The 10,574-nt window shown below is 46.4% G+C and overlaps 1 protein-coding gene across 3 annotated transcripts in view; it reads left to right on the forward strand.

Annotated features, from left to right (window-relative positions):
- Positions 1-3,949: 3,949 nt before the first annotated feature.
- The window catches only part of rspo2 (R-spondin 2), a gene marked incomplete at its 3' end in the record, with an annotated part of 57,354 nt that continues 50,729 nt past the window's right edge, over positions 3,950-10,574 (forward strand). For all 3 annotated transcript variants that reach the window (XM_083678177.1, XM_083678178.1, XM_083678179.1), the window contains exon 1: positions 3,950-4,123. In XM_083678177.1, coding sequence (XP_083534303.1) covers positions 4,024-4,123 — 100 coding nt within the window. In that variant the 5' untranslated portion in view covers positions 3,950-4,023. The remainder of the gene's footprint in view (positions 4,124-10,574) is intronic.

Genomic DNA, 10,574 nt, shown 5'->3' on the forward strand with positions numbered 1-10,574 from the left:
AACCCATTTTCACCCATGATTGCTTTATTTCTGGACATTACGAATGGTGGTTTGAGGCTGAAGCGGTCAGACCAGTTGTGTGTGTGTGTGTGTGTGTGTGTGTGTGTGTGTGTGTGTGTGTGTGTGTGTGTTGGTAATACTTGATGAAGTTTTAATGTGCGTATTGAGTCAGTGAGGAGCGGGACAGACAGTGACAGACAGTTTTGTGCGATGCGGTTCATGTATGCGCTGTCCTGATGAAGGAGTGTTTAGTCTGCAGGGTTTTTATGGTGTTTTAGTGGCCGGGGGTTCACCGAGACAGCAGTCACACTGAGTGGGAAGGGAGAGGAGAGGGCACACAGGTGATGTAGTACAGCTACAGCCACCAGTGGTCATATTCTCTGCCAGTCATCTTTCCCCCTGGAGGACATGCGGGAATCGTAAACCTCCATTAGCCAGACGTAAGACAACAATTGTAATGTTTTCTCTCTCCCTCTCTCTCTCCCTCTCTCTCTAATCCTCCTACCCTGCCTTCAGCTGCTCTTTTCTTCTAGCTCACAACTTTCTTCCTTTTCTCCTCTCACTTGGTTTTGTTCCCCCCCCCCCCCCCCCCCCCCTCTCTCTCCTACCGATAAAAATGTAGACAGCATGTTGTTTGAGGTAGACAGAAAGATGACAGCGATGGGGTGTGTGTGTGTCTGTGTCTGTGTCTGTCGCTGTGTCTGTGTCTGTGTCTGTAGCTGTAGCGGTCACACACAGTAAACTGGCACATTTGCAAGCTGCGTCTCTGAAGAGGAGAGAAGAGGAGCTCCCCGCTGCCACGGCAATCAGCACGGCACCCAGCCAGGCCATATGAAACGCTGACGTCACCTCTATACCCTCCTGTGGACCGGACTGGGCTGGCTGGCTGGATGGCTGGGCTGGATGACTGGGCTGGATGACTGGATGGCTGGCTGGATGGCTGGCTGGATGGCTGGGCTGGGCTGGCTGGATAGCTGGCTGGGTGACTGGGCTGGATGGCTGGCTGACTGGGCCGGAGGGTGGGGGGTGGGGGTAGTAAAGTGATTGGTTTACCGGTCCTTCTCCATGACACATCAGGAAAATAAAAGTCTCCTAGCCCTCAATTATCACATTCACCTTACCAGTGCACTCTCTGATGTTGTTGTAGCAAAGATGTCCAGACCAATACCAGACTTGCCCGTTAACAGCCTTCCTGACCACAATGTCTGTCACTGCACTTTGAATAAATAAATAAACAAAGTCAGGCGAAAGGTCGCTATCGGTTTTGGCAAGGAGACTTCCACGGTCCTTTTTTTTTTTTTTTTTTTTTTTACACATTGTTCGAGGTTTCCCCCCCACAAAAGGTTTGCAAGCAGTCCCAGTGATGAAATGGAAACTTGCATGGTGTGTTTTTTATTGCATGAGGTTAGAACTCTCTCTTTTCCTCATGTGTCTTGTATAAAACCAGTATAACAACAAAATGTGTAAAATGAACTTTTGTAATGTCAAGATGGAAGGTCTCTGTGGTTTCCTCTGTGGGGTGGCCAGCCTACGCAAGACGCTGCCTCTCCTAAATCCATTGTCTCGATAGTTGTATTTTAAGGCTAAACTGCTATATCTATTTCTGCTATGTGGTAATGCTGTATTTAAATGTGTATTCAATGTACTGTCCTTTGACCCAAACATGATATTTTGATATTTTTGATTCAAAAAACATTTTTGTTATGAAGGCTTCATTTATTTCAATAAAGCTTTTATCACCTCTGATAGTTCATTTAAGGAAAGTGTTATACCAGAATAAGCTTTGTCTATGGAGCATAGATGGTGTCCTCTCCTATGCAATTTCACCCCCTCCTAATTTAATGCATTTCACCCCTCTGTCACAGTAGGGCCTAGACCGATGGTAATTCCCCACACTCTTCCTGGTAATTCAATTTGTTTAGAGTCTGAAATATCACAGACCATTCTGGAGGCATCGACATCTGTGTCATGATAAATGCCCCACACAAGAACTATAATTTCCGAGAATAAATAACAGATTAAGTGCCACACCTAGTGGTCGAACGGGGTAGGACATTTACAACTAATTTCATTTCTGTAACATGCACTGCACTGATGATTAGGTGCCCTGTCCGAGGCCCACGCAAAAATAGAGACGCATGGGAAATGGTATGGCCTTGTATTCCAGGTATTTTGGTTCTTTATTTGCCGTATTTTTCAGTCACATCTGAGGGAATGCAAGTACTCTGATTTGTATTAAGTGATGGTTTCAGTTAGATTTTTTTCATCAAGTTGTTTTTGTATACATTTTCCAACAGTTGACCAGCCAGGTTGGGAATGGGCTATCGTCTGTGACGGAAAGTTGCGCAACCACGGAACATCATCGCAAGTAAAACTCCACGGAAGTTGCCCCCAGTCTCCTTCTTTCGGTAAATGATGAAGATGATGATGATAAGGACGATAATTATGATGAAGACGATGGTAGCCTTGATTATACGCTCATTGGGCCATTAAACACACTTTGACGGTAGCTTTCTAAATTCTATAATGAGACAAATTTACACTGCAATTTGTCCAATATAATCAACTAGGAATTCAATATATAGGGCCTACCATAAGGTGGAAACAATTCTGATTTATTATAAAGCCACGGTTCCCTTTCGGTGTGTAGCCTAATATGATGCACAATACAGGGGACAGACGTATGACGACAATGCTCTTGGCCAGTGCACGCAGGTAGGCCTACAGCTCAGATTTGTCAATTAACATATTTCAACAAACACTTTAGAGAACTATACAAATCAATCCCCCCAAGCCTTCATTCGTTTGTTTGGAAACAAATCATTTGGATTGGTATAGCTCATAGGTCATTGAACTCCTGAACCTCGGGGTAATATTGAACTATTAGAACGCCCACCACAAAAACGGCAAGATTGGACCTAATTCATGCGCTAGGACCCTGAGGGAACCGCATGTGTAAAGGGGATTCGGGTAACTAAATAGCATGTGTCATCTTCAAAATCTTAAATGAGAAGAAAAAAATCCGACTTCACTCTGTGGCCAAGGGGGCTTCTGAATGAGCCCCACACTATCTACAAGTCTCCACGTGACAGGAGCAGCTATATGAGAAACCAACCCAAGCATCAGGACCAGTAGCTCGCCGACGATTTAACCTCAGCCCGCTCGCAGATGCAAACAACCTAGGGGAGATTCTACAGGCTTTTACCCACTGCCTTAAAACTCAAAAACCAAACGGAACATCGACATGGTATAGACAAGTTGTGTCGGTAGTGAAACGGGACACGCTTTCATCGGGAAACACAGGTAAAAATCGGAATAAATCCGGCGCGCGTCAGAGGGAGAGGAAAAGATCTGTTTTCTTCGGACGGAGCTCTGTTCTCGGAAGAATAACTTTTCAGACAAGAGGGATGCTGTATGATCCTATTCTACTCTGGCATTCTGACGGAACATAAGTTTGACTGAAGCGGATTTAGACTTTCATTCATGCAGGTAGCTTATCTCGCTCACATTGTGTTTTATGTTACGCGCAGCATCTCTCGCGGACTGCTTTGGGAGGAATGGTTTATTTGAGACGCGCAACAGCCACGTTTTAGAATGTTTTGCATTCATTCCATGCCAAGCGCTTTTGACGAGAATGCAACATAAATTGAATGTGGTAGGACAAAATAAATGATTTATTTCGGCATTTTTCATTGTTATAACTCATTTACATACAATCAGACACTCTAAACTCCTCGGTTAACGTATTGTTCCCCTGTTTGCATAGATGTTGTTGATCTTGTCACGTTCTTATCACAATAACCTCTTGTTATCTTTCTTTCCACAGCGCTCAAAAGGAACACTTGTGATTGAAGGATCCGTGCACTTCATAAAATGATATTATTCAGTGGTGAGATACTATGTTGTCGCTGCTCGTCTGATGTGTGACACATTGGAAACATTCAAAGAAACTGGAGGACACCGAATCCGAAAATTCATCCCAAGCACTTCTTACTCGAGTCGGAGCAACATATAGCCGTCCAGATGCAGTTTCGACTGTTCTCATTTGCTTTAATCGTGTTGAACTGTATGGAGTACAGCAACTGTCAAACGCAGTCGCATCGCTGGAGGAGAAACAAAAGAGGTAGGGCTACTGTGATTATTTCCAACCTAAGCATCCTTGACAATGTAAAAGTTCTGATAAGTTTGGGATAGTTTCATGGATCCTGTGAGAATTCTTAGCATTAGAAAAAATATGCCCACCCATACCATTTTACTGAAGCACTCACAAAGATGCTGAGAATGATGGTCACCATTATAAAAACCCCCTCATAATTCACCTATTTTTCTAAATATGTGTTATTACGCACAGGTCGCTTAAAAAGTAGGCTATTTGGCACCATATCGGAGTGCTTTGTATTGACTAGACTTATTGATGGACATCAAAACCTCTCACCAGTAGCCTATATGTAACCTATAACAGTGGGACCGAAAGTCCAGCAGCAGTTATAGGCTGTATAAACTGTTTGAGGTGATGCATTTCTGCTAAGAGCGCTCGTCCTGATGATGCACTCTGATGATGTTTGGCGATTAGATCAATTAGATTCCGTGAAAAAACATCAGAAATAGGCATACTCCCTATCTGACTTTATCGATCCATCCAAGACAAAAAAAACAAGGTAAAACATCAGTCCCACAGCGGTGAAGGCTACTCTGTCTAGGCTGTTCGGTTCGCTCGACTTTGGGGAATGAATAAGCAACTAAATCCGTGGCAAAATGGGGACATTTGGTGGATAGGCTAGTTTACCTATTAATTGTAATAAACTGTAACATAAGTAGTCAATACGGGTGCTCGTTATGAACTTTGTGGGATATTTAAAGTTATGGATTAGCCTATGTTTTCTATGTCATCTATAGCCTACGTTTTGCGGGCGAAAAGGTAATGCGCAAAACGTGCGTCTTGGTGACACATCGTCTACCGTTTGCTCCCGCAAAAGATGTCTGTTATCATTGGCGTCATCTTGTTGCTTCTCGGGGTTTCTTAGAATACAATAGGCCTACATAGTTGCATTGATACATTTTGTCAAATAGGCTACACAAGTTGCCTCGATCTCTGTGATTTAACGTGTCCGACACTCATTGCCAACAAAGAGCGCACTGTGTCTTTAATTAAATGTGGAACTGCTTAGTGCAGAGACGAGACGGTAAAGAGCTGCTAGTGCGGCTCTTGTCTATCGTGGAGCGCGGCGCCTTAGGGGGGCGTATTGTGAGAGTTATTTAATGAATAGATGCGGAGCCCCCTTCCCCTGTCATATGAATTGCCCCTCTACAACCCCCTAAGCTGCTTTTAATTGATCTCATAACCACGGAGTTATCTTTGAACAGTTGGTACCCGCAGAACAATCGCCCCTGGGGAATCGCGGGGATTTAGCCCCTTGGTAAATACGGCGACTGGGAATGAATGAGCAGGCAGACAGTGGAATCAGTTCGCCGGCTGTTTGCTCAGCCCGTCCCCCCTCCACCGTGACATAATCACGGTGTCTTTCCTTCTCCAGTGGCTAGTGAGAACTGCGAAATCCGAAGTGTGCTGTTGGTATTGAACTCATTGTAACATAATGTGTGTAGAGGGAAAAACACCCCTCGACAAAACGCCCAGAGAGTGTGATGTGCGGTGCGGGAGGATGATCCTCTTCGAAATGCACATTTTTGGGGGCTTGTAAATTGTTAGGCAATCACAGATTTAATCATATGCGCAGCGTGCCAGGGGGAACCTCCACTCCGGCTGCAAGCCTTCCACTACCCATCTGCAAATAATCAGGCAATCACTGCGGGGTAGTGACACACACACGTTTTCTGCTCTTCTATTTGTCTCTAAGGATTGTGTGATCTCAGATACTCCGTCATATCATTTTCTTAATGGGATCACACATTTCTGGCAGGGTTGAACCGGTTAAGTTTTGGGAGGTTAGGTTTGAGGGAGTAGAGGGAAATGGACTTACTTATAGGTGTGTGCCTGTGTTTGTTGTATTGATAGAAATAGTCAGAATGCTTTTGGCTTGTGGGCAGAAGGTATACAGAATGTGTGTGTGTGCATGTGTGTGGGAGAGAGAGAGTGAGTAAATGTGTGAGGAGGGGGGGGTGGGGGCAATGGGGGAGGGGTGTGTGTGTGTGTGTGTGTGTGGAGGGGGGGGGGTGACAGCAAGAGGTTAACTCACACATTTGATCCTAGAACAGCATTAGGCTGATCCGTATACAAATTACCGTAAGCTCTCTGTTAGGCTGATCCGTACACACATTACCGTAAGCTCTCTGAACCTCTCCAAGTGGATGCTTCAGTCGTCATCATCGTGCCTAAGCCCTCCGAGCAATGTATGAGTTTGACCAAGATTGTTTTCTTGGTGAGGTGGGGGTAGGGTGGGGCGGGATGGGGCGGGATGGGGCGGGATGGGGTGGGATGCGGTGAGAGGGGGTGGTGGTGGGGTGGGGGGGGGGAGATTGGTTCCTGTTGTTATGAACTAGAACCGAGGCCAAAAGCGACATTTAGCATGCGGCGGCAGGCGGCCAAGTTTCGAGCTTTCGCTTCCTCCCTTTATTTATCACGGTTATCGAGAGAAGCATGTGAGAGAGATCACTGTTCAATCGGCGCGGGGAGCGCTTGAATATTTTCCTTGCCCTCGAGGCTCCTATGACAGCTTTATATACAGTCTGTCTGGCACGCAGCAACAGCAGCAGCAGCAGCAGCAACAGCAACAGCAGCAGCACAGAGTGCTCTCCAAATCAGTCTGCTCCAGCGTGGAGGCCCAGACTGAATATGAAATTGGCCCCATTCGACTCCCCAGGCATATGCACTTCATGCATAAAGAAGAAAAAAAAAATCCTGCGTAGAGCAAAGAACAAATGTCTTTACCTTAAAGGTATTCAGTAAGTGGAATAAGCGGAGCCTGAGCTGTTAATGTATATGGGTGGATTACCTGGCGAAGGGTGTGAGGGAAGGAGACTCCATTCTAATGAGCAGGGGTGGAAAAACCAGGGCCATTACCGTGCAGAGCACCTACTGAAACCTTATGAGGGAGTCAGGGTCGGGATCCCCCCTCCCCCATGAGTAGGTAATGGTTTGATCCTGCATCGCAACTGTACTTATTGTTTCTTTTCTTTCTTTCTTTCTTTTTTTTTTTTTTCCCCAGTTCATATAAAACAGATGAAAAAACATATTAAATTTACACCTCTTTACCCCCCAACCCGCCCCACTAAGAGAGGAGAAGTCATGCCAAGCAGCCCTGCTATGATATCATAGCGAGACTCAGGGGTGTTGCTTTTTACATTTTTATTCTCTGGATAATGATGCCACCTGCTGACAACATAAAAACAGGCTCTCGTACCGGTGCTGCCTGGAGGTAGAGAGATACACAGAGGGTCAGGGGGGATGTTTTTTTATTTATTTTATTATTAAAAGCCTCCAATTAGGAAGTGAATCGCAATAGCGGGAAAAAGATTGTACTGCAGGAAACCGTTAACCCTTTGTTCCCTGTGGCGTGACTGTCCAAGTCCCCTTTTTGTGAATATTCCCGGGTGAACTTTGAGAGTGTAGATGACGGTTGAGGGAAGGAAGGAGTCGAGAAATGGGCGATTTTCGGGTTTTGAAGATCTCCGCAATCCCTGTTTTTAGATCGTTTTCCAAATGGTTTCCAATTCCATATGTTGAGATTGAGGCATGTCTGAAAAATGCTCTCGAAAAGTATAGTCCACGATTGTCCATGAATAATGTCATTAAAGGGAGGTCATTAGAAATGATCCCGGTTCTGTCAAAGTCAAATCAAGGCCATTTCAAGGGGACTTTTCTAGTTATTGGAAGCAGAGGACGCAAGAGATGTGAGAGATACAAGTTGAAACGGGCTCATGCCTCTGGTGGGTAAAGGAGTTTGGAATGTCAGAGAAATACAGTCATTTATATCCTTATTGGCAGTAAAGAGATATCATCATATCAGAGATTCACCTCTTCTCTCTTCTCTCTTTGTCTCTCTCTCTCGCTCTCTTTGTCTCTCTCTCTCTCTCACACTTACACACACGCACACACACACACACACACACAGTTGGACACACACACACACACACACATACACACATCACACACACGCACACGCATGCACAGAGACGCACACGCACAGTTGGACACACACACACACACACACACACACACACACACACACACACACACAGACACACGTTATGGAAAGCAGTTATTTCTGCGCTGAGAGCTTACCCGAGGTGTAGTGCAGTGTGATAGGTGGATGAAGTGCCTGACAGGCAGAGGGAGTGCTCCAGGAGGCTGGCTGCTGTTCAACAGGCTCTGCTCTGCCTCGCCACTCTGCCATGTTGCCTTTGGAAAAAGTGAAAAAGTGCCACAGATGGCGTGTCTTTTAACGAGGCTTTTTCACATGATGCCACTCTAATCCGCGGGATGGGAGCCCTGCACCCTGCCGTGTGTGTGTGTGTGTGTGTGTGTGTGTGTGTGTGTGTGTGAGTGTGTGAGCGTGTGAGCGTGTGTGTGTCCCCGACTGTGTGTGTGTGTGTGTGTGTGTGTGTCCGACTGTGAGTGTTCCCGACTGTGTGTGTATGTGTGGGTGTGTGTGAGTGTGTCCAACTGTGTGCGTGTGTGTGTGTGAGTGTGTCCAACTGTGTGTGTGCGTGTGTGTATGTGTGATGTGTGATGCGTGTGTGTCTGTGTGTGTGTGTGTGTGTGTGTGTGTGTGTGTGTGTGTGATATGTGTGTACTCTCTCATGGCCAGGGCTGGTGTGTGACTTTCTTTTCCACAGCGCAATTTCTTTTCTGGCTGATTATTAAGGAGCCCTGTATACGCCCGTATGAGCACCGGGCCCGTCTCCACGCCAACCGGGCCCATGGAACGATCACTTTACGGAAAGGCTGAAAAGCGATCCGAGGATCGTGGTGTGGAATAGCAGCGGCCCCCATCCTCAGAGGTTCTGCTTGCGGCGAGGGGGCTTTTAAGGATGAGAGGGGGGCGGGGGGGAGAACATATTTAAGCAGATCAGCTGGAAATGGCTGAATGCGAGCAGCATCACCTGAGAGGGATTACCGCTCGCCAAGTCCTGACCTGAGCCCGAGTTACAGCGTCAAGGAACTGTGTTCCCTTTCTCTCCCAGGCCCCATCAGCCAAGCCCCTTTGTGTGTGTGTGGTGTGTGTGTGTGTGTGTGTGTGTGTGTGTATATGTGTGTCAGAGTGTGTGTGTGCGTGTGTGTATGTGTGTGTCAGAGTGTGTGTGTGTCAGAGTGTGTGTGTGTGTGTATGTCAGAGTGTGTGTGTGTGTGTATGTCAGAGTGTGTGTGTGTATGTCAGTGTGTGTGTGTGTGTGTGTGTGTGTGTGTGTGTGTTTATGCAGGTGTATATAGCTTGTTTATCCCCTGTTGGTGTGTGTAGCTAAGCTATGGCAATTTTTTTGCTCAGTCTATTAAGGGACTATGTCAATTTAATTTCACTCCAGAGAAAATAAACACCTTTAATAACTCGCTACCAACCACTCTTTTAGATTCCCACTGAAACTGATATTCACTTCTCAGCTGTTCTGATAAATCAGATGAGTCATCTTTGAACTAGCCGGTGAGTCTATCTCTCTGTCTGACCCAGTAACCCATGAATATCCATCATGACTCTCTGTCTGTCTCTGTCTGTCTGTCTGTCTGTCTGTCTGTCTGTCTGCCTGTCTGTCTCTTTCTCTCTCTGTCTGTCTCTCTGTCTGTCTGTCTCTTTCTTTCTCTGTCTGTCTGTCTGTCTGTCTGGTGGCCCTGCAGACTTGTCTGTGTGTCTGTCTGTCTCTCTGTCTGTCTGTCTGTCTCTTTCTCTCTCTGTCTGTCTCTCTGTCTGTCTGTCTGTCTGGTGGCCCTGCAGACTTGTCTGTCTGTCTGTCTGTCTGTCTGTCTGTCTGTCTGTCTGTCTGTCTGTGTGTCTGTGGTGGCCCTGCAGACTTGTCTGTGTGTCTGCGGTGGCCCTGCAGACTTGTCTGTGTGTCTGCGGTGGCCCTGCAGACCTGTCTGAGTCACAGCCGTATCAGGTGAAGCCAGTGAAAGGCCCCTCAGTGCACCGGGTGCCACACTAGACTGGTGTAAACCCCTCACGAGGAGAAAAAAAACCTAAAAAACAACACATTGACATGAACTCTTACTGAGGGAGATTCCTCAGGTCCCACGTGACACACTGTGGGTTATCTGTTTCTGTTTCCTTTTGTTTTTGTCTCACCACAGCCCCCTTACCCACCCCCCCCCCCCCCACCGGTGTAGGCCTAAAAAATCGGTCTATTCACCCTGCTCTCTCTCCCCCACCCAATAAACTCAATTAGGTTTAATTCATTTAAGTTGGCCCAGAGATTGTTCATTCTGATTCTGGGTGCCATCGTGTAGGTTTGCGAATGAGGCTGTGTCTGTGAGTTGTTTGGTGTAGGAGAGTGGAGACTGAGGAGAGGAGACTGAAGAGAGGAGACTGAGGAGAGGAGACTGAAGAGGGGAGACTGAGGAGGATCCATTTCACACAGAGTGTTGTAACACTTCTACACGTTTCCATTTGTCACGTCACGCCAGAGAA

The sequence above is a fragment of the Argentina silus genome (genome assembly GCF_951799395.1).
Source record: "Argentina silus genome assembly, chromosome: 10".
NCBI classification, from domain to species: Eukaryota; Metazoa; Chordata; class Actinopteri; order Argentiniformes; family Argentinidae; genus Argentina; species Argentina silus.